General features: G+C 38.5%; 5 protein-coding genes and 1 pseudogene across 9 annotated transcripts; 1 reads left to right on the top strand and 5 right to left on the bottom strand.

Moving 5' to 3' along the window:
- Positions 1-787: 787 nt before the first annotated feature.
- On the bottom strand, positions 788-3,861 carry LOC111016717 (ABC transporter G family member 10 pseudogene; annotated as a pseudogene).
- A 276-nt stretch (positions 3,862-4,137) lies between these two features.
- LOC111016718 (protein trichome birefringence-like 42) lies at positions 4,138-7,793 on the bottom strand. 2 transcript variants are annotated; one of them, XM_088123286.1, is made up of 4 exons: positions 5,426-7,793; positions 5,112-5,289; positions 4,841-5,025; positions 4,138-4,682 (listed from the first exon to the last, which is right to left on the bottom strand). In XM_088123286.1, the coding sequence occupies exons 1-4, from the start codon at positions 5,851-5,853 to the stop codon at positions 4,202-4,204; spliced, it is 1,272 nt and encodes a 423-aa protein (XP_087979412.1). In that variant the 5' UTR covers positions 5,854-7,793; the 3' UTR covers positions 4,138-4,201. The 2 variants fall into 2 exon arrangements, with proteins under 2 accessions (XP_087979412.1, XP_022147893.1); XM_022292201.2 differs by having other exon boundaries at positions 5,115-5,289.
- Positions 7,034-8,315, top strand: LOC111016719 (phospholipase A1-IIgamma). The gene is made up of 2 exons (XM_022292202.2): positions 7,034-7,618; positions 7,698-8,315. The coding sequence occupies exons 1-2, from the start codon at positions 7,034-7,036 to the stop codon at positions 8,313-8,315; spliced, it is 1,203 nt and encodes a 400-aa protein (XP_022147894.1).
- A 117-nt stretch (positions 8,316-8,432) lies between these two features.
- Positions 8,433-9,231, bottom strand: LOC111016720 (signaling peptide TAXIMIN 1). The gene is made up of 2 exons (XM_022292203.2): positions 8,938-9,231; positions 8,433-8,795 (listed from the first exon to the last, which is right to left on the bottom strand). Exons 1-2 carry the CDS (start codon positions 9,042-9,044, stop codon positions 8,672-8,674), a joined length of 231 nt encoding a protein of 76 aa, XP_022147895.1. The 5' UTR covers positions 9,045-9,231; the 3' UTR covers positions 8,433-8,671.
- A 1,186-nt stretch (positions 9,232-10,417) lies between these two features.
- Positions 10,418-14,152, bottom strand: LOC111016701 (diiron containing four-helix bundle family ferritin protein, putative (Protein of unknown function DUF455)). 3 transcript variants are annotated; one of them, XM_088123287.1, is made up of 7 exons: positions 13,732-14,152; positions 13,301-13,542; positions 13,127-13,223; positions 11,395-11,578; positions 11,069-11,228; positions 10,873-10,942; positions 10,418-10,775 (listed from the first exon to the last, which is right to left on the bottom strand). In XM_088123287.1, exons 1-7 carry the CDS (start codon positions 14,149-14,151, stop codon positions 10,710-10,712), a joined length of 1,239 nt encoding a protein of 412 aa, XP_087979413.1. In that variant the 5' UTR covers position 14,152; the 3' UTR covers positions 10,418-10,709. The 3 variants fall into 3 exon arrangements, 2 of the variants coding, with proteins under 2 accessions (XP_087979413.1, XP_022147864.1); XM_022292172.2 differs by having other exon boundaries at positions 11,069-11,150; XR_015790479.1 differs by lacking the exon at positions 10,418-10,775 and having other exon boundaries at positions 10,875-10,942; positions 11,069-11,232.
- A 66-nt stretch (positions 14,153-14,218) lies between these two features.
- On the bottom strand, positions 14,219-18,620 carry LOC111016699 (transcription factor GTE4). Of its 2 annotated transcripts, XM_022292171.2 has the most exons (6): positions 18,461-18,616; positions 16,200-18,372; positions 16,068-16,113; positions 15,867-15,974; positions 15,667-15,737; positions 14,219-14,910 (listed from the first exon to the last, which is right to left on the bottom strand). In XM_022292171.2, exons 2-5 carry the CDS (start codon positions 18,120-18,122, stop codon positions 15,688-15,690), a joined length of 2,127 nt encoding a protein of 708 aa, XP_022147863.1. In that variant the 5' UTR covers positions 18,123-18,372; positions 18,461-18,616; the 3' UTR covers positions 14,219-14,910; positions 15,667-15,687. The 2 variants fall into 2 exon arrangements, with proteins under 2 accessions (XP_022147863.1, XP_022147862.1); XM_022292170.2 differs by having other exon boundaries at positions 16,200-18,620.
- Positions 18,621-20,846: the final 2,226 nt, after the last annotated feature.

Below are 20,846 nucleotides of genomic sequence, written 5' to 3'. Positions count from 1 at the left end.
GTCATGGTTCACCTCGTGCTGGTAGCAATATAAACCCCCCTCATTCTGTTGAAAACCTGTGGTCACCTTTACCGGTAGGCTGGGTTAAGTTTAATGTAGACACTGTCGGTAAGAAGAACCATGCAAGAACTAGAGTAGGTGTTGGTGGTAGAAATAATCAAGGGAAAATCATAGCAGCAGCTTCCCGTAGTGTTTAGGGGTACCTCAATCGTATAAGTGTAGAAGAATATGTAATCATTGCGAAACAAGTGTGTGGGTTGAAGATATTTATTCTTTGGCCAAGAAATTTACCCAGATTCTCTTCCTTCACACACGCTCGATCTGCAAACGAGGCAGTCCATAAGATAGCTTCTTTCACTTTTGCATCCTGTAATGGGTTTGGTTAGTTCGTAATAAAGTTATCTTATTCTCAAATAATAATGATAATAATAATAATTTATTAGATAATTAATAAATAAAATTTGTGTAAGAAATAATAGTATCATTTTACCATGATGGTCATTTACCTTAAGAATTAGTAATTACCACTTCTTTTTCGACATCAAGGTTAGGCGGTTGTCCCGTGACATTAGTCGAAGTTCGTGCAAGTTGGTTCGGATACTCACGGATATCAAAAAATAATAATAAGAAAAATAGTATCGTTTTTTAATTTTCTTTCTGATCTCGAATATATATCAATTAACACTAAACTAGGTTCATGTTGTTCAACATAGTCGAGAGTTAAAATTGAATTAAATTATTTTAAAAATTATCAACAAATAGCATGAATATGGTTCCATTCAGCATATATTAATTATTATCACCAACAGATTAAAAATTGAATCTTTATCTTTATGCAGCAGTATAGTTTGACCTAGGTTGCTCGTTATGTTGCCACCGCTCACGGCGGAATTTGAAAATTTTGAATAAAATTGACTTAGAACTAGAAACTTTTGAGCTTTGCATACTTCGCTTAAAAACGGCAAATTTCTGAAACTAAAACCGTCGGAACTCCGTTCTTTAGAAATCCCATAAGAACGAATCTTGACGTGTGATGGCGTCAAAATTTTCATCTCCACAATCCAACGAAAGAGTTGAAGCATCGAACTGTTCGTCAAAAATTCCCATATGAAGGAATTCATAAGAAATATCAAACATGTATCTGTTTCATTCTTCTCTTTTTCGCGTCTTTCATCATACATAAACATGGAGAATGGAATGAACTGCAGAAGTTTCTTAAGATACACCATTGATGAACTTGAATCAAACCAATTTAAAGCTTCATTTTCTTGCCGTCCGAGATCTATACCACAGAACGAGAAAACAGAGCACTCTGTAACCCAGAACGAAGCTCAACATAATACCCAAATGACTCCATTTCTGTGACTCTCTAAGACCTCTGTTCCTCAAGAACTCGTAGCCGTACAGAATGCAAATTCCCTCTTCTTTGATCAAACACCTCCTCTTCTCTCCCTCTCCTCCGTACTCGTTTATCACAAAGCATTCAAATGGGTACTTGAACAAGCTCAAGTAATGCATGAAAATCCAGTATTTGGGGATTTCCTCTCTCGAAATGAAATACCCAGAGAACAGAAACGAAGACCCAACAACAGTTCCAACCAGAGAAGTTCCGATTACGAAGTTGGGCACCAGAGCGCTGAAGCAGGCGATGACCGAATTCGCCATCAAGACAACGATCCAAGCGACGAGGGAAAAATAGAGGAACCCTAGAATTTCCCTCTTCAATCCGACCAACCAGTAAACTGGAATGGCGTAGAGAAGAGCTACTGTTAGCAGGAAAGGCAGGAAAACGAGGGTATCTGCTATAACGTAAGAACATACTCTGTAAGCTCCTCTTGAAGTTTCTCTCATTAGAATTCTCCTCTGCTGTAGGTAAATTGGTAGACCTTCTGTTGAGGCTGACATTAAGAATGCGACGGTGAAGGCGAAAAATCCCAGTTGGGTTTGTAATTTTAGGTTCTTTGAATCGGGGCTGTTTGTGAAAATTGTTCCTAGTACAAACCCGATTAGCATTGCTTGTATTGTTCTTGAGAAGAAGAGTTGCTTTGTTCGGAATACGTTGATGCAGAATCTCTGGCTCAGGATTAGAATTTCATTAGCTATTGTGTTTATGAAGATGGGATTGTTGCTATGTTCTTCAAGATTACCCGGATTTGGCTTTGTTTTCTTGTTGTTTTCGACTTCGGTCTCTTCTTCGGTGTCGACTTTGAGGGCTTCTGTGATTTCAATGGCGAATTCGACTACGTTTACATGTCTAGGAATGGAATGACCTGATTGTCGGAGTCGCTGCTCGAGGAGGTCGAGGGAGCCTTGGTGAAGAACATTCCCTTTGGCTAGCAGCAGAATTTGATCAAAAAGTTCAAGAATACGGAAGCCAGGTTGGTGGATGGTGAGAACAATGGTTTTGCCTTGATTTGTGGCCATGGCTTTTAGAAGCAAGGCTACTTGAAGAGCCGAGGTAGAATCAAGTCCTGAAGTTGGTTCATCTAACAAAAGAACAGCAGGGTCGTGAACCAATTCAACCCCAATCAAAACTCCTCGCTTTTCGCCTCCTGAAATGCCTCGGCTTGATGCATCACCAACTCTTACGTTAGCGACATGCTCGAGACCAAGCTCCTTAATTATCTCCCTCACTCTGGCTTTGACCTTGTTGATCTCACCAAACAGCCTCAAACGAGCGCTGAACATAAGGGTCTCTTCTACTGTAAGAAGAGGAAAAAGATCATCCTCTTGGATGACGTAGCCAGAGATTCTTCGAAAATGCTTCGCATTCATCTCCATTTCGTTCACGAGGACGTGGCCACAGACTTTGCTAAGCGGGATCATGCCTGCAAGAATGTCCAACAATGTCGTCTTTCCAGCCCCACTAGGACCAGCAATGGCTGTGATCTCTCCTGGCCCAGCTTCACAGTTTACATTCTTCAAAATGTAGGAATCTTTTTGCCTTCCTCTGCAGAACCCACAACCGAAATTGTTCATTTGGCAAGGTAGTCTATAAGAAATGTCCTTGGTCTTGATTCTATACGAGGTATCCTGGCAACTGAAGTTAGCTGTCTTGATCGGCAATCCCATTGAAAATACAAAAGGGAGAGTTATAGCACGTCAAAGGTAGGAATTGTAAAGAATTCAAGCAAGAAGGTCTGCTTAGAAATAGCTCTTATAGCAGAAGCATATTTTAAGAAGTTGCCTTTTTTCTAAGCTGTGGGCTTGAGTCATTTAAACAGCATGGGAAGCATTTTGGTTCAACGACCTCTAAATAAGGCTGGATGGGGCAGTTACTTCATTAGGAAGTTGCCTTTTTCTACTGCATGGTAGTTTCATCAAGCTGAAGAGGTACTCAATGCTTTTCAGGTGAGATTTTTGACTCAGTAAAAGAACTTCAGAACAATTTTGCTCAACCCCATGTGAAGGGAAGCTTTCAACACTTGGTCATGCAGCTTCAATCTTAATCATAAATATGAGTAATGCATTTATGTCTTACGTTGTCTCATTTAATAGTGGTAAGGTAAGAAGTGTCTTCTTGCCAACATTCTTCGTGGAGGAGTCGGAAAAGGTCAAAACTTGTTTTTTTGGCATTTCAGACAGATATTCTCATAATACATTGCTGCTTTGTAGATGATTTAACATGGTTGCAGTCTCTCCAAAGATGGCAGCTTTGATGTGGAATCAACGTCACAGTGATATATTTGGGCCAGTTGCCCGAGTCAAATTTGGCAGAAATACAATGAAAGGTGGTGTAACTGCATTGTGGTGGAGAAAAGTGGGGCTGTACGTCCATGAGATCACCAAATTTTCTAGCAACAAACACTGAACTGAAGAAGTAAACTTGTCAACACACTGGAATTACTAGGAAGAGAAATCAATTTTCGATTTGCAAAAAGATTCAGATGGACCTCCTTGTTGAACGGATGTTACCATCTCAGACAGTTTTTTCGCCTTTTATAACTATCAGTTAGAAGTCTTGATTGGAAATGTGAAGAATTTCGTGATTGAATCAGTCCTGATCTTGAAATTGTGATTGACAATGATATGTTTTACTTGAAGTCGAATGCTGTCTGAAATTGACATTGTGAAAACAAAAGGTTTTCTGGCCACAGAAGCTGGCGAAAAGTAGTTAAAACTAGTGAAGAGGCATAGTGATGAATCTCCACTCTCAAGTCTCAACCTCCAGTCATGGATAACAATGGTTTCACAAGTACTATTAGGAGAAGTTTGATACAATGTTAGTATACAAGAGCCTGTTCCAAGTATCAGGCAAACCAGGCAAACACCAATGGCTGCAATCAGCAATGATCTCTTCTTTTCTCTGTTTCATTGCTAGGGATAGCTTGCCTAGCTTTTTTGCATAAACCGATGGATGCGCATCTCTTCGATACTGGGATAGCTTTGTTATGTTCAAATACCGTACCGGGGTTTTCATTCTCTGTATTGTTCTCTCAACAACTTCAATTAATGGCTCAGGGAAAATCGCTTGGTAGGACTCATCTGAGATGGGTTGGGTTTCATTGTAGCACCACTGCTTCCCCTTATGTTCTGGTGATATACTTCTAAAGAAAACCATGGTTTTATTGGTATCCACATTCTGATCAATCCAATTTGACCAGGTTTTCATGGCTGCCTCAAGTGCCAACTCCATCTCCATTGTTTCTACCATCTTCCCATCATAATGAAAGTAGTCCCACCTGCAAAATTCACCTATTATTGAATCACTTTACTTCTTGGTTTCTCAGAGATGAAATCTGTTCAATATCAAAAGCTTAAATACTTGAGCTCTGATTGCTCAAGTAAGTCATATTAGTGTGCGCTCTTATTATGTAACATAATTTTCAAAAGTACTTACGCCTGTAACTTCCCCTGATGCACCCACCAATGACCAGTGTTGAACACCATAATATGTGCACCACGCCACTTATGCGACATAGCCGAGAGTTTGTCAAGCTTCAGTATTCTGGCACCATTTTCCTGGTCGACTTTTAGTTCCACCAGAAACGGGCTCCAGAAAAACTCCACAGAACAGTTGTAATCCTGAGGTTTGTATCAGATATCGTTACTTCAAAGACATTATGATATCTGAAAGTACAAGAAGATGTACATGGAAAAGCTCAGCTCACTGCCTTTGCTCTGAAGACTTTGTAGCTGCCAATTTTTACATCAACATGGACCTGTGAGGGAGGTAAAGCAGAGTAGAGAAGACAAGCAAGAGATTCCCATTGGTTTCTGTTAAGTGAGTCCCCAACTATGATCACTCTCTTTCCTCTGAGTTTCTCTAACATGTCTTTGCTATTAAACCTTCAAAGTTTATGGTATTAATTAACTTTAGTACCACTATTAGTAGCTGATTTGGCGCGACAATGAATGGGTGCTGGATCAAAATGAAATGGAAATAGAAGAGAGATTGAAATGAAGAGCTGATCTTTATGCTCACCTGGGAATCTTGCACCCAGTGGCTTCCCAGTTCAACTTCTCATAGTCGGAATCGTGTCGGCCGTTCCTTCGGCAGCTAACTTGGTCACTAAGAAATGGACACTTTGTTTGATCATAGAGAGGACTTGCCTTAGGATCATAAACCCATTTGCCATCAAAGATGTTGCAGCTTTTCTTCTCATGCTTATCATCCTCACTTAGAAGTGAAGAATCATTGGACCGCAACTGAATGTTAGCTGCAACATAAGAGTCTACGAGATTGAATGATGATGCCACCGACGAGGTCGAGGTCGAGGTCGAGCTTCGAAAAGTCAAAAAGTTCAGGGTCCCATGGTCTTGACCAAGCAATAACACTAGGATAATGATGCTCGTCAAGCTTGTAAATGTGCAAAGCTTCCATCTCTGATTAATGGGGAAGCTGTTGTCCATTGCTTGATACCTCTACTTCTCACAAGCAATGAGAAACTACGTTATTTTGGGAGTTGGTCAGGAGTACGAGGCAAGTATATTGAGCCACTAGAAGTTTGTAAGAAGTGGGCAAGTTTTAGTCAAAAAATGCCTGAATACCCTTTGAGAATTTGCATCCCACTTGAGAAATGTTGGTGGGGCAAGTCACTTTTAGGTGAAATTTGGAACCAAAGGTTTTGATAATGGTCATTTTTAAATACTCAGTGTGCTAGAAATTATGTCAAAATCAGAAAATGAAACAAATTATCTTTGAGAGATTCAGAGAAAGTAGTAGTAGAGTGGTTGACTAAAACCACTTGAATAGCAACTGCTCAAGCAGCAGCAAATAGATCAAGATTTAGGTAAAGCTTATCTCCTTAACTCCAGTCTCTGGTGTGGTGGGTGCAGAGTTAGATACAACAAATGTTAAGTAATTGTCTTCAAAAGCATGATTTATTACTTGCTTCATCAGGCTTAGAGTCAACTAATCATACTATGCAGCATCTTTGACTTTCTTTTAAGAAACAGCTGAAAGGGGTGATTCATCTTCAACTTTTTGGCAGGAAAGTCTGGTACATTGTTCAAGAAACAGTCGACAAATCCATGAATTTAAAGAGAGTATCTGAATTTATGAAATGTATAAACAATTAGCATAAGTTCCTCGATGATCATGCATTTAAATCGTATTAGCGAAACAAACATAGAAAAGAATATGGATACTATGATCAAACATATAATCCGAAGCATGAAATTTGAAATTTTTTTCTCAAACATCTGTTATTGTCAATATTTAAACAACAAATTTAACTTCACATGTTAATTTATATTGCCGATGTCATTATTACAGGCCAACCGTCATATGTAAAGAAGGCTGAAGGGGAAGGATCATACAACTTTTTAGCTAATTTCAAGTTCATGTGCATCTGCAAGTTCCAGGTGAGAGCATGAAAATTCAATCACTGACCTAATTCTAGCATGTTAGCTACCTACTGATAAAAGATGACGAAAATGATGATCTGAAAGGGAACATGGCGTTTTTGGTGCCCAACTTTTTATTACCTACCGAAACACACTTTTTAGCCATATTGTTATCTGTATTCATCAGAAATCAACACAGAATAAGAAGCCATTTTCAACTTGAGAGAGTGGGATTTTTTAGAAAATGATAGGTAATATAGCTAGAAGATGGAGGTCGCTCAATGGGGAGGATAACTGGAAGAACCTCTTGGACCCTTTGGATGTCGATCTTCGGCAATGCATTCTTCACTATGGAGATATGGCTCAGGCAACATATGACAGTTTCAATTCGGAGAAGGTGTCAAAATTCGCCGGGGACAGCCATTATGCAAGGAAGGATCTCTTCTCCAGAGTTGGTTTAGCCATAGCCAATCCATACAAGTTCAATATCACCAAATTCTTCTATGCAACTTCAGAGATTGAAGTTTCAGAAGCGTTTTTAGTGAAGTCTCTGTCGAGGGAAGCTTGGAACAAAGAGTCCAATTGGATGGGGTACATCGCAGTTGCAACGGATGAGGGAAAGAGCATGTTGGGAAGGAGGGACATTGTAATTGCTTGGCGAGGAACAATACAAGCATTGGAATGGGTAAACGACTTTGATTTTCCTCTGGTTCCTGCCTCAAGACTATTTGGAGAAGCTAATGATTCTATGGTTCACAAAGGCTGGCTTTCCATTTACACTTCTAAAGATTCTCGATCACCGTATAACCCGAACAGCGCAAGGCATCAGGTGAATTTCAACACTTCCATTTATATCATTTTCCCAATAACTGATATCACCAACTACATTCTATGTTCTAATTTTTCAGGTTCTATCTGAACTTGTGAGGCTAGTGGAAGAATATCAAGATGAAGAGATCAGTATAACTATAACAGGACACAGTTTAGGTGCTGCCCTTGGAACCCTGAATGCAGCAGACATTATTGCAAATGGGATAAATAAGCTGAAAAAACAACCCCAGAAACTCTGCCTTGTTACAGCTTTCTTGTTTGCCAGTCCACATGTAGGAGACTATAACTTCAGAAAGTGCTGTAATTCCATGAAGAGTCTTCATCTCCTGCGAACTCGGAACACAGCCGACGTAGTACCAGATTACCCTCTGTTGGGTTACGTGGATGTCGGAGAGGAGCTGGTAATCGACACCCGAAAGTCGAAATACTTGAAGAGCCCTGGAGACTTCAAGAGCTGGCATTCTTTAGAGGTTTATCTTCATGGGGTGGCAGGAACACAGGGAAACAAAGGTGGTTTTCGTTTGGAAGTGAAGAGGGACATAGCACGAGTGAACAAATTTTTGGATGCTCTCAAGGATGAGTATCTGGTGCCTTCCTCATGGTGGTGTGCCCAAAACAAAGGAATGGTACAACAAGTTGATGGCTTTTGGAAGCTTGAAGACCATGAGAAAGATGATGATGATGATAAGCGTTAAGCACTGTTTCTGCCCTTTTGGAGTGGAAAAAAAATACAATGTATACATAGATTTCTGTTCTAGTTGCCTCAGAAATCAGAAAACCAACTTATTGGGAATAAAATTTGCATCCAGAGATTATGTAAAAGAGAGAACTCCGATTCTATATTGATTTATTCATAAGGCAGTAAACAATCGAGTGGAAGCCTATTTCACTGAGACTAACAAAAAAAATTCATGAAAAGACGAACAGAATCAATCAGCGACGGGGAAAACCCATACTAAGTGTTCATATCAGATGCAAATTTTACAGAAACAAGATAATTAATTACAAACTATAATGCTTCACCACTTTCCTCGTCGAAAAATATGAACAATCAACATGGAATTTGGGAAGTGAACCACTCCATGACGTGAATCGGGGCTTTGATCAGCTCCAAGGCGAGCTCCACTATCACCGTCAAGCACAAACAACAGGGACATATGCAAGTAAGCATCAATCTGCGCACAAAATTCCAAAGAGAAAACAGTTACGACTCACGAATCGATTAATAAATGAAAAGTAGAACGGATTTGGGAGGGGGAAAAACCCGAATTACGAACACCCAGAAGCCAAAATTTTGTGGGTTTTGGAGAAATTTACCCGACAATCCAGACAAGTACGCCGACGATGGAGAGGAGAAGAGAAAGGAAAGCAAAAGGCAAGCCAAGCAGGAAGCCCAGTGGGCGACAATCGCCATCGCAGCACATCTTGTTGGTAATTTCTCCCTTGGCGGTGATCGAATCCTTCTGCTCAAGATTAGAGAAGAAGATGCTGAGAGTTGTGTGATTGTTTTCAATTGGTTTATGTTTGTTCCAGATTCTTGACACTTTATGTTTATTTTATTCGAGGGATTGGACAAAATTGAATTGTACAGCGAAGCAATCGGGTCAAGGAGTATAACAGCGGCTTATCTTATATGACTTTTGCACAAAGCAAAGACCTGAAAGACGACGGAAAGGTTTGTTTTCCCAATAAAAATTGCTTTTTTATATTGAAATTTGTATTTCCCAAATCTTTTCATTTCTATATCATTGGTACTTTATCTTGTGGTTGGAATCGTCCATTTGATTCGAGTAAAAAATGAAGAACACGATCCACACTGACTTTTGTTTTAGGAACATTTGGGTATGTTTTTTTTTTCTTTCTTTCTTTTATATCCACGGTTCAACTATGGTTTAATCCTACAACATTTGATGTTGGAAAATATATAAAAATTAATTTTTAATGTCGGTGACCACCATGAAGGAATATTTGGACAAGTTTTTGCATTGTAAGAAAGAGAGTCAAAATCAATTATCCCTCAAACGGGGTGAAAACTGAGATTAAAAAGAAAAACAGAAAAAATTAATGTTGATTTGAAATACTTGTTAGAAAGGAGACTCTTTTTTATTGGTTGTCTCGAAATACTTGTCTAGTGGTTGAAAAAGGACATTAATTTTATCCGAGAGAGAATTCCAAACTGGGGGGCTTCAAAATTGATTGGTCGCAAATCAAAAGGAGTCTTATGTGATTGCAAACGCAAGTCGTCTTCTTGGAAATTTTGAGTAACCAACAAAAATCACAACTCTTCAACATCATTTTGGTTTCCTCCATTTCATAGATTTGTAGTGTTTGGTGAATGTTCGCATGAGACTGTCAAACTTCGATGCTCGTCGTGAAATTAGTGCTTCAATATATCGTATTTGGCATATAAAAATTGAAGTATAAGAAAACTACCTCGAGAAGAAAATTTCGACATGTATATTGAAAAAAGTACGTAAAAATATCCATCATGGAACCAAAGGCAAGTAGATTAATTCACTTCCATAAAATTGAAGGAACCTTTTCTATAACTATTTTATTTTTCATTTATGTTTTTGAAAATTTAGCTTGTGTTTCTTTGATTTTTTTTAAAAATGTTATCAAAATCTAGGTCAAATTTTAAAACTAAAAAAGGTGGTTTTAGAAAAAACTTGTCTTGCTTTTGGAATTTGACTGCCAATTCAAATGTGTTTGTAAGAATGACGAAAGTATTTTAAAGAAATTGAGAGGAAGGGGAGTATGCATAATATTAAAAAGTAGAAAACTAAAAACATAATAGTTATCCAAGAGTTTCTAAGTTGTGCTTATTTTCACCTTTTCAAATGTTTCTAACCAAAACTTCCAAAGTTGGACCAAAAATGATGCTTTAGAGATTCTAAAGCAGCAGGTCTAAATCAGTATGGGGATGAATTCAGCTCTTGATCTTGATGACAGATAAAACAGGAAGCTAACCATATGAAACTGTAATCCAGTACCATTAAACGTTATCGATTCTTAGCCATGCAGCATGCAATAACAGCGATGGCGATGTACATTCCAATAACCCGGATTATGATGGCTGATCACACAACTCATTCTGAATGCAAACTCGAGTTTTTACTCTCCATGGATATTACAGTAGCAAGCCTATCATAAACCTGAAATAACATGTGATACCAAATATTCACTAATGAAAAAAATGAAACACAGACACTTATACGTGGTTCTCATAGTAAGATTAAGGAGGCTATGTACCACAGATAGCTGTTCATTTTTAGCACCTCGACTTGTCTCATCCTGCACGTTTGTGTTTGATATGTCATACCTATAAAGAACAGGCAGCAGTATATATTACTATATATGTCATAAAAATTAATAGCTGGAGAAACGACTGAGCAAAAGTTGGGTTGAGAAAAATTGAACTATAAACCAAGATTGGAAGTTTTCATACCAATCACGTGGAAGGCCAGCTTCATCTCGAGCTGAATAATTGAAAGGCCCTTTTAGTTCCACATTGTATTCTTTTAACAACTCTGCATTGATACCACCAAAGATGTTATCGGAGAAAAACTGGAAAATTTTCCAATACCGTCGTTCTGCTCTCATTTGTTCTAGCTACGTCGGCATAATTTACAAATGATGTGGGGTCCAACAGAAGAATTGTGTGAATGGAGAGAGTAAGTACTATGCTGAGTACTGAAATTCTTCCAGAGAAAAATCTAACATTGCGGCCTTTATGACTTGTATTATTTAAATGAAAGAATGGTGGATATGAACCTTTAAAAGTGGAGCATGGAGCACGCTCCATTTTCTGACAGACTAGGATAAACCAGTAGACACCGACAGCTACATGTGCAACTTCTTCATCGGCAATTCTAGCTACAATATCAGATGTTCTATGATCCCCGAAGCCAATTAATTTCTTCACCAGTCGAGGCCCAGCATCAAGTCCTCTTGCCTCCTACAGAATGTGATATTAAGTACATATATGCATTTTTTATATGAGAAAAGTTAAGTGACGGGAACCAGAAGAAGATAATATGCTTTTTATTAAAAAAGACAAAAGAAATACAAGTTCCCAAGCTCTTCAAGAGGCTTGGTACACTCCCAAATCTGTACTCCAAAATTTGCCCATCTCCTCATATCCTATCCTAACTCCCTAAAACTCACCTCTTCTCTTCATTTCCCACTGCTTCTAATCTGTTACCTGTGAACTTTAATGAGAAAACAAATATTGGTGGTCTATTATTAAATGTACCGTTATCTTCTCTTACTGGCTTCACGATTTTGCACTAACATCTGAACAAAGCCTTACTGGAACATCTGAAGAAAGTGTTATCGGCAAGGAACAGGGTTGACATACAACAATCTATTACCTCGTGCTTCAATAGAAGAGTGAGTGTCAACTGTCGATCATCATATAAATACAGTTTAGTACAGTGGTAATGTCCCTCCCACTCCATATCCGCAAATTCTCTCTCCTTTTCTAAACCTCTCCCTTTCTTTTCTTCCTTTATGGCTTTGATCCAATACTCCTTTATCCCATTCATCAAAATTTTGACCCCCGAGCCTCTGAATTCCTTTGCTCACCCCTGGGCAAAGGATATTTTTATTTCCTTTTCCGAAAATTTACTGTTCCCCTTGATTTTTTCACCTCTTAACCTCTGATTTTCTTCATTATCCCTCCCTTTGGATTCACCAAAATGCTCCCAAAAAGTTTTACATTCCTATTGTTTCACCCTCAGGGGACAATAGTCTTCCTTCTTACCCTTTTTTTTTAATATCCGTGAGTGTCTTAGCCAACTTGTGCATTCCTCGAGTACTCTTATAGGACAATTGTCTACTCCGACTATATTTGATTGTCGTAGGATATATTAAATCCTAGATAGGCTACCATGGTTTGACCTCGTTCATTTTTAAGTTCTTTACTATTTACATTGGCCCTTATTGACCACGAGGCCATGATGGTTCCTTCTTACCCCTTCATTACACAAGATGGTAATGCCAACAAACCATCCATGATAATCAAAGGTCTTTCTTAACCAACATGTTCCATCTACATATCTAACTTCCTTGAAGAATTTAGAATTGACCAAACATTGTAAAAGCAAAAAGTCAAGAAATCTCTCAAATCAGGAAGGGAAAACTTATACGAACTAAAGATGCTTAAAAAACTCTCCAAATGTTCACAAAATTCACCAAAGAAAAAATTTAATAGCCATAGCTCCTCCCTACATACACCAGCTAAGGGAGAAGGTAAATGTGTAATGTAGTTGAGCTCGTGTTTTAATCGAGTGCAAAGAAAGTATTTTAATACTACACCATTTGCATATTACAAAAGGAGGACCCAGCCAAAGAAAATTTCATTCTCCTAAGTACTGTTAAAACCTTCCACATTCACGTATTAAATTCTAGATTATCAAAAGAAGAATAATGGCAGATTCAAGGATTTCAAGCATTGTACAAAAAAAAAACGAACAAGTAACCACAAGCATGGACACAAGTTTACCTGGACAAGCGGTATTGCTGCCAAGCGCGCAGCCACATTATCTGATGATTTCTCACACTCCCGCCAAAGCAAATTATGAGCAGCCATATCTCCATATCTTGTGCCAATGTAATCAAGGTGAGTATAACGAATAAATATCAACTATTACACGCCAAAGGTTTATGGTCTCCTCACTTGAATCCAAGTTCAGCAAGTCTCTGTGAACACCATGTAAAATGGCGGCTCTCATCATCAGCAACATGAGCAAAGTCGGCAAAAAACCCCTCCCCGAGAACTTCACTGAAGGGAGAAAATCGAACAACAGTATCCCACGCCAAATCAATTGCATTAAGCTCCACATGAGCAAGATTGTGTAGCATATAAGCATTCAGAGGCAACCCCGAGTTCTTAGGAGCCGGAATTTCCTTCGGGGAGACCTGGATTTTGTAACCGAGACAACTTCACAAACCATTCTTGAAATAACATTTCTTCTTGAAGGTGGTGAAATGAAATCGAAGCATGACCAAATTCATCACCCCGAGCAAGTTCAAATAAACAGAGTAAAAATTTCTTATAAAAACAGGTAAAGAAATGCATCCGCCGGAATATAACATAAAAAAACGAACCAATTTCGGCTCAGGAGGACGCGAAGGAGGAGGAGGAGCTTCGGAAACACCAATGGGGAGACGTTTCTGAGACCACCTGGAGAAAGCAAGATGAGAGAGCCTGGACTTGCTCAAAGGGTCACTGGTAGAGAGAACCAACGCGCCGAGCTCCGCAAGAGACGAAGCCGATTCAATTCGACCGTCATGGAGAAATCCAGTAGATGATTCAACCACAGGCTGAGGCTCGGGTCCATTGAGCCCCCAAAATCGACTCTCGTTGAGAGGGCTCTCCCTCCAAGCTTCGAGACCAGACCAAGGCGCGTATTTCAAAGAAGAAGACGAATACGAAGAATGCGATGACTTTATCTTGACGCTTTGAGAATGGAGATCGCAACAGAAAAAACAGCGGAGATGGAAAGATTTTGGTTGAAGACGCTGCATCGTTCCTTATTTTGCGTGGTGGTGCTGATATTTTTGGCGACCTCAGAAAATATACGCCACATTGAGATTGAGAAACAAAACGCGAATGACCTCAGAAATTCATGTAACAATTTTGCATGGCCAACAAAGTCGCCAAATTCATTCTCCCACAAACTCAATACAAGTACAAAAGGGTAACTCCATTAAACTTACACAAAATGATCAAAATCATATTTTCTCTTCATCCTTTACAACTAAAAACACAAGCAGCAGCAGCGGCGACATAGCCAGCGCCAGCACCACTTGCAATTACAATATGGCAGCGACCCACAATCTTCTTCCATTCGAAGCTCGAGGAATCGTCGAAGCTACCAACCAAACTCCATGGTAAACATAATCGAAATCCAGCCCCTGTTTGGTTATTACTGACACTTGGTTTACAAACTCTAATAGATGGGGGATCTGTGCTCAAAATAATAGATGGTAGCAATTTAGTTAGCAATGTACAGGTGCTACGCAGGAGGGACTAATCGATTATCAGATTACTACTTGTATTACCAATATTATACAAATTTGGGGCAGAATAATTGGGATTGGCTACATGGGGGTACGTAGTGCAAGCCCTATTTCCAATAAACATCAAAAGCTAAGCTTGCCAATGGCTGAACATGAATGGCGCCTTCAAGCCTTTTCCAACCCGTGCAAGACACTGATTTGGAATTTAATCAGAAAAGCTGAGGAGGGTTCCACCTGAAGTAACGACTTCAAAAAATTTGACATCTGTACAAAGAAACCAAACAGCGTATAAGAACGCTTTCGTCAAGATAATTGTAAAATTTGCCAATCACATGCTTATTCCCAGGCGCAAAGATAATTGGTAAACTAGAGTGATAATATATAGATCTTAATCTTTTTCCATGATCATGTGCAAATTCATGAACTCAAGGTTTCAAATTTTATGTAGTCTCTACTTCATCATCTGAAGTTATCAACATAACAGCAGCTTGATTAAAATCGTTCTGTCACCTTTCTAATGTCACTAAGAGCAAACTGTGACAATCTTTAAAATTCAACGAGTTCAATGATGACAACAGTCTATTTTTGAAAAAGTTCTAATCAATTTGGTTCGTTCATAACAGACTCAATAGTCAATAATAAATTTATTTAAAACTAAAAACTAAAAATTCAACGTGAATAAGCATTTAAGATCTATAGCCTCAAGAAACGTTTAATGAGGACAACACAATTTTCTTAGCAGACAAGTGGCCAGAACGAACATTTTTTACATATTTTATATAGTAACCTCAATTCACCTCCTAGAGTTGAACTAAGTGTCTTCTGGTCTGATTAATCTATAGAACAGATAAATATATCAACCCTGACTGAGATTGAACTCAACTACACCAAGATTAGATTATACAACTAAAAAATGCAGGTGAAGAAGGGATCCAGAAACCAAGAATTTATCAGAGGAATAACAACACATTCCAAAAATATTATTTAAAAGAGAGATTCAAATTAATTAGACAGCACGACCTGAAGAATATTTGAAGCCCTTTAAGACCCAGTATCAGATCCAGATGCTGAAGAACTTTCACTATCAGAATCTGCAATATATCCAAAAAATAGGAATATAGCTTCAACAAAAATGCACAATTAAGATGCCAGAAGTGGAGTAATTATCATAACTTCAGATGGAAAAAAACAATAAGAAAAAAAAAACAAAATAGAGATACCACTAGAAGAAGATCCAGAATCACTGCTAGAACTGCTTGAACTACTTGATCTACTCCTACTATTGCCCTGTCCTTGAACGGGCACTGAAGATGAAACCACATTTTCATCTGTGTACAAATCAAAATTTTTGATTTTAAATAAATAAAATACATAAAACTAACCAAATAAGAATAAAAAACTTGATGCAACGATTTCTCCACCTGCTTTAGTTTCCTTTGGGACCTCCACCACAACAGGGGCCTGGATCTATAAAAGAAAATAACAGGATCCATCTTTAGTACATTACAGCCCAATGACAAAATATACATCAAAAATCTTATTCATAGCTTTACCTTTCGTGGAATATTGTGTTCATCGTCTGCTTTCACTTGAAGTGCAAGCTCAGCTTTTCTCTTGTTCTTGCTCAAACTCTTTTTGTAGTTTGTCACAAACCTATCAAGCTCCCAGAGTGTCTCAGCATCTACGCTATCAATATCCACTTCAATTTCTTCATCATGTTGAAACAGTTCTGAATTTCGCTTCTTAATTATTTGTACAATGGCATCCAACTTTTCAGAAGGTAAGTTCTGAAGGTTACTACTGAGCCTTTGCTTCTCCTCATAAGTCATGTCCCTTTTGTGAGGATCTTTTGCCTTCGGCTTCTTTGGAGCAGGTGTCCTACCTGAGGGAGTAGAGCTCAAAGGCTTATTCTTGGAATCAAGACGATATGTGGTGGATTCTGACCTTTCCAATATCCGTCTCATGTCAAGAGGAGGTGGTGGTGGAAGACGAGCCTTCCGGGAAGTAGGGGTGGAAAGAGCAGCTCCATAGTCCAGTCCAAACCTCATCTCTTGATTATAGTCTGACTCTATAATAACCCACCTATCCTCAAATATTGTCAGCAATTGCTCTGCCATTACGTAGACATCTTGTCCTTTGGGATTATATGTCATAGCATTAAGAAATGTAAGTCTCACATCCTCAGCAAATTCTTTAGGCGACTTGTACCAGTTTTTGTTAAGCCTAGATTTTACCGTTCCCAGGTCCATTGGATGCTTAATAATGGTATAGTAATCCTGCAAACCAAGACCCTCCACATCGACAGGGGCATCAAACACCCAACCATACTTGTGCTTAATCAATTTATCCAGAAGTGAACTGCAGCTCTTAAAAAACTTGGAACCCAGCCCAAAACCATGAGTGATTTCTCCTCCACCGGGCTTCTTTATATTCATTTTTGCCTTCTTATTACTCTCAGCTGGTGGGAACTTATCTTTTCCAAGTATGAATTCTGAATTTCGATAAAACTGGTTAGCTTTAGGAGTTCTTTTCTCCTTCTCCACATAATCACTCACACCCTGACTGTTCTCCAACACTGATATACTCAATTGATTTAGAGGCCTGGAAGGCTCACGAGGCACATGAATGGCAGCAACCTCAGTGTGAATCGGTTTCTCTCCAACAATCTTACCCATCACTTCATTAGCTGAACCATGAACATTACTAGACTCACTTAACTGGCCCTGTTTTTCCTCAATTCTTTTCAACACATTTCTTACCACCTGAAGCTCATTCTCAAGTTTATGCCGAAGTTCTCGCATCTCCTGCTTAGACCTTGACGCCAAATTATTGTTATTTTGATTTTCCACAGCCATTTCCATGACCCCATTACCTGAGGGTTGGTCCCGAGTGCTCTGCACTGCAGCTCCTGAGGGTTCGTCACGAGTGCTCTGCACCGCAGCTCCTGAGGGTTCGTCTCGAGTGCTCTGCACTGCAGCTCCTGAGGGTTCGTCTCGAGTGCTCTGCACTGCAGCTCCTGAGGGTTCGTCCTGAGTGCTCTGCACTGCAACCTGCTGACGGTTAAGGCATGAGGAATCGTCGGAGGCTGCATCCAATTTCGAAATAAGCTGCTGCTGAATCGAATTCTTCTCCTCTGTCACTGTGGTACGGGGAAGAGGCTGAGCCAAATTGTTATCATTATCATGGTTAACGTTACTATTGGTGTTGGTATTGTTGTTGTCGTTGTCGTTGGTGGTGGTAGTGGTGGTTGGGGCAGTAGTGCATTCCTTACTCCGGTTATTATCGTTGTCGTCTTTGTTCTCAAGGGCAGAGGTCGTGGAGGGGGTTACATCGGCAATTGAATTTGTGTTATTGTTGTTGATCTTCCTGGGGCCTTTGAAGGCCTTTCTAGTGTACACCTTACTCTCCACGTACCTCTGTTTCTCTCGAACACCGTCACCCCCACCTCCCTCACCAACTGTAGGTCCCGAAGCCATACATGAAACTCAACCAAAACCCTAAATACCCTATTCCCCAAAAAGAAAACAAAGCCAAAACACCCCAGCTGAACCTTTTCCGAAAAAGATAAAACACCCCAAATAGAGCTTTGTCTGCCGTAACAAAACAGGGCAACCCCCAATTCTCCCAAATGACGGAAAAATTACAGCAAGACAGCGAAAGAAAACCCTAATCTCTAGGGCGCCAACAACAAGGCTAGGTTTCTCCGATCAAAACCCTAATACACGGCTGCAAAACCAAGAAATCGCATGGAACATGCAGATAAAAGTGAAGAAGAACAAGAAAAAGAAGAAGAAGGGGGCGAGCTTCAGCTTACAGAAATGAACAGTAGGGTTTCGAGTTTGGAGCTCGAATTTTTCCTCCTTCTGTTGTGTGTGCGACCGGATCTTGCACTCTCCACGACCACACACTTTCTCTCTCTAGAAAGAAAAGACTTTCTCTCTCTATCTTTTTATGTTAACAGGTGTACGGCGACTGCGGGGTTCGTCGGCTCAAAAGAAATAAAACTCGCGCGTATGAGTGGTAACAGAAAAGTCGTGCCCGTGAAGTATCACTATAGTTGGGGGGGACTAAGACTCACGCGACCTTTGGAAACTGTGCCACACGCTCCAGTACACGAGGGCGGAATCGAGCGAGTGTCGTTGACGCGCGTGGGGATCGATTAAGTCGGTTTATGGCGGGCAGTTTCGTTTCTAAAATTTGAAGAGTTTGCCCATTCGCGCGGCTTCCACGTTATTTTAGTTTCCCACCGTATGGGAAAAATCAAACGCGAAGGTTTTGCCTCCTAGGCCCCGGAACGACATGTCGTTTCAAGGTGGGGGAGGGGAGTAGGGTCCCGTTACGTTCGAGTCAGTTCGATCAATTTGAACTATTCTTGTCGGTTCATATAATTCTCTAGTTTGAACATTTTTTTCAAATCTAATATGTTTAATTTGGTTCTATGGATTCTGTCCAAAAATAAACTCAAACCGAATTATACACTTTTAGGATTAAAGAGGATGACAGACAACTCGAATCTAATTAAGTAAATAAGATATTTATTCCCCTTCATTCAATCGAAGAGTCGGTCATCTTCCATCGTATCAAAAATATCCATGGAAAGTTATGAAAGATGATCTTCACATACTCGTACACAGAGCATGTTTGCTTCAGGCATTTCAAAGTTTGACCAGCAATTGTTGAACTAAAAAAAGGTCAATTTGATGCTTCGTTATCGTTTAAAAGCGAGTGGTCGAGAATTATTGAAGTACAAAAATACCCCTTAAATGAGCGACTAATTTAAGAGATTGGGTCCACTATTAGCTTGTTATTAAAGACCTCAATGGACAAAATGGTCATGTTATATTGTTCTGATTAGTGGGTTGATGTCTCTTGTATTTGGCCCATTCATTTATTACAATTTTCGCCCTAATGATCCAATCCGTTGTCAAGAGCCGTTGGGCCGAGTCTCAAATTTAAGATCCAAATTCTTTGTTTTAGATTTGGTCCAAATTTTCTATGTTTTTTTTTTGTCTTTTAATTTTCTAATATTCTATTTTTGTCTTAATTTTTTTTAATGACGCTATCGCTATCACTTTAATATTTTCTTAATTTTACGTAAAAAAAAAAAAATCTTACCATCAATTTTTTATTAATTTTTTTTGCAACAATTCGTATTGAGCTTTTAACCCAATATCTAAAGTATTTGTTCAAAACATATTACATTAAATTATTACAAAAGGAAAATAGTAATGACAACAACTAAGTATAATGAATTTTCATTTAAAATTTAAGAATCAAAATATAACTTTTTTTATATAACAAGATCAAAATAGAATATTTGATAAAAGTTTAACTTTAAAGATATAAAACTAGTCATTAAATGAAACTTGTAACATATTAATAGAATAAAGGATAAAAGTTAAGAAATGAACAATCATATTTAATCTTAATTTATTAATTTTTTTTTTCCAAAATAACGTACGTTGAACTAATATTAATATATATAATAATTAAGAGGGCCGACATTAAGTAAATCCGACTAATTCTATTTACCCCTATGAATAATGACCCACATTAGAAAATCAACAGTATTCTTCATGATAAAAAGATATGAATTAAGACGCCAAAACGAGCATAACTTAGTGGTAATTGACATATACCTCCAAATAAGAGGTTGTAAGTTTGAATCCCCTCCCCAATATGTTACACACAAAAAAAAGATATGAATTAGGACCAAACTTTAGGAGGAATTAGAGAAACCCTTACTAAGTTGATATTTTTAAAACACTATATTTGTAAAATTTGAGTTCATGTATTTTGTGTTTGGATCATGCAAATAAATGAGTTATACATGGAAAAAAAAAATCTTGGATTTATAGAAATGTGATTTATTAAAATTTTATTTCATAGAAGTTTTGGTTTAGATTTATGTAATTGGTATGATTAACAAATTATTTGCAGCAACCTCACACAATTAACAAATAGACTCAATTTCTTAACAATAAATGACACAAATTTAACATATTCTAACTCAAACATCCAGTATACTTTGAAATTAAAGAAGATAAATTAGTTTAAAAGAGAAAAAAAATACTCATAAGTCGTGTATAAATATCAAATCACTTGATCAACTGTGCTATCTAACAATTAAAAATTGATAGATCAATACTTTTAAATTATGGTACGTTATTAAGTGATATATTATTTTATTTCAAATCTTA

Source organism: Momordica charantia (genome assembly GCF_013281855.1).
Source record: "Momordica charantia cultivar OHB3-1 chromosome 4 unlocalized genomic scaffold, Mcharantia_2.0 BLBB01000004.1, whole genome shotgun sequence".
Lineage (NCBI taxonomy): Eukaryota > Viridiplantae > Streptophyta > Magnoliopsida > Cucurbitales > Cucurbitaceae > Momordica > Momordica charantia.
This window is presented reverse-complemented; position numbering and strand designations above follow the sequence as displayed.

Bases quoted from the DNA above. Each gene is read 5' to 3' on its own strand.
- LOC111016720 (XM_022292203.2), bottom strand. From the start codon at position 9,044: ATGTGCTGCGATGGCGATTGTCGCCCACTGGGCTTCCTGCTTGGCTTG. The intron at 8,796-8,937 runs GTAAATTTCTCC...TTTTGTGCGCAG, and splicing joins GTACTTGTCTGGATTGTCGG to ATTGATGCTTACTTGCATAT.
- LOC111016718 (XM_088123286.1), bottom strand. From the start codon at position 5,853: ATGGACAACAGCTTCCCCATTAATCAGAGATGGAAGCTTTGCACATTT. The intron at 5,026-5,111 runs GTGAGCTGAGCT...TACAAACCTCAG, and splicing joins AAGTCTTCAGAGCAAAGGCA to GATTACAACTGTTCTGTGGA. The intron at 4,683-4,840 runs GTAAGTACTTTT...TGAATTTTGCAG, and splicing joins CATCAGGGGAAGTTACAGGC to GTGGGACTACTTTCATTATG.
- LOC111016699 (XM_022292170.2), bottom strand. From the start codon at position 18,122: ATGGCTTCGGGACCTACAGTTGGTGAGGGAGGTGGGGGTGACGGTGTT. The intron at 16,114-16,199 runs GTAAAGCTATGA...TTTCTTTTATAG, and splicing joins AACACAATATTCCACGAAAG to ATCCAGGCCCCTGTTGTGGT. The intron at 15,738-15,866 runs GTATCTCTATTT...GATATATTGCAG, and splicing joins TTCTGGATCTTCTTCTAGTG to ATTCTGATAGTGAAAGTTCT.
- LOC111016701 (XM_088123287.1), bottom strand. From the start codon at position 14,151: ATGCAGCGTCTTCAACCAAAATCTTTCCATCTCCGCTGTTTTTTCTGT. The intron at 13,543-13,731 runs GTTCGTTTTTTT...TACAAAATCCAG, and splicing joins GTCCTCCTGAGCCGAAATTG to GTCTCCCCGAAGGAAATTCC. The intron at 13,224-13,300 runs GTGAGGAGACCA...CATTGGCACAAG, and splicing joins CTTGCTGAACTTGGATTCAA to ATATGGAGATATGGCTGCTC.
- LOC111016719 (XM_022292202.2), top strand. From the start codon at position 7,034: ATGATAGGTAATATAGCTAGAAGATGGAGGTCGCTCAATGGGGAGGAT. The intron at 7,619-7,697 runs GTGAATTTCAAC...CTAATTTTTCAG, and splicing joins CGAACAGCGCAAGGCATCAG to GTTCTATCTGAACTTGTGAG.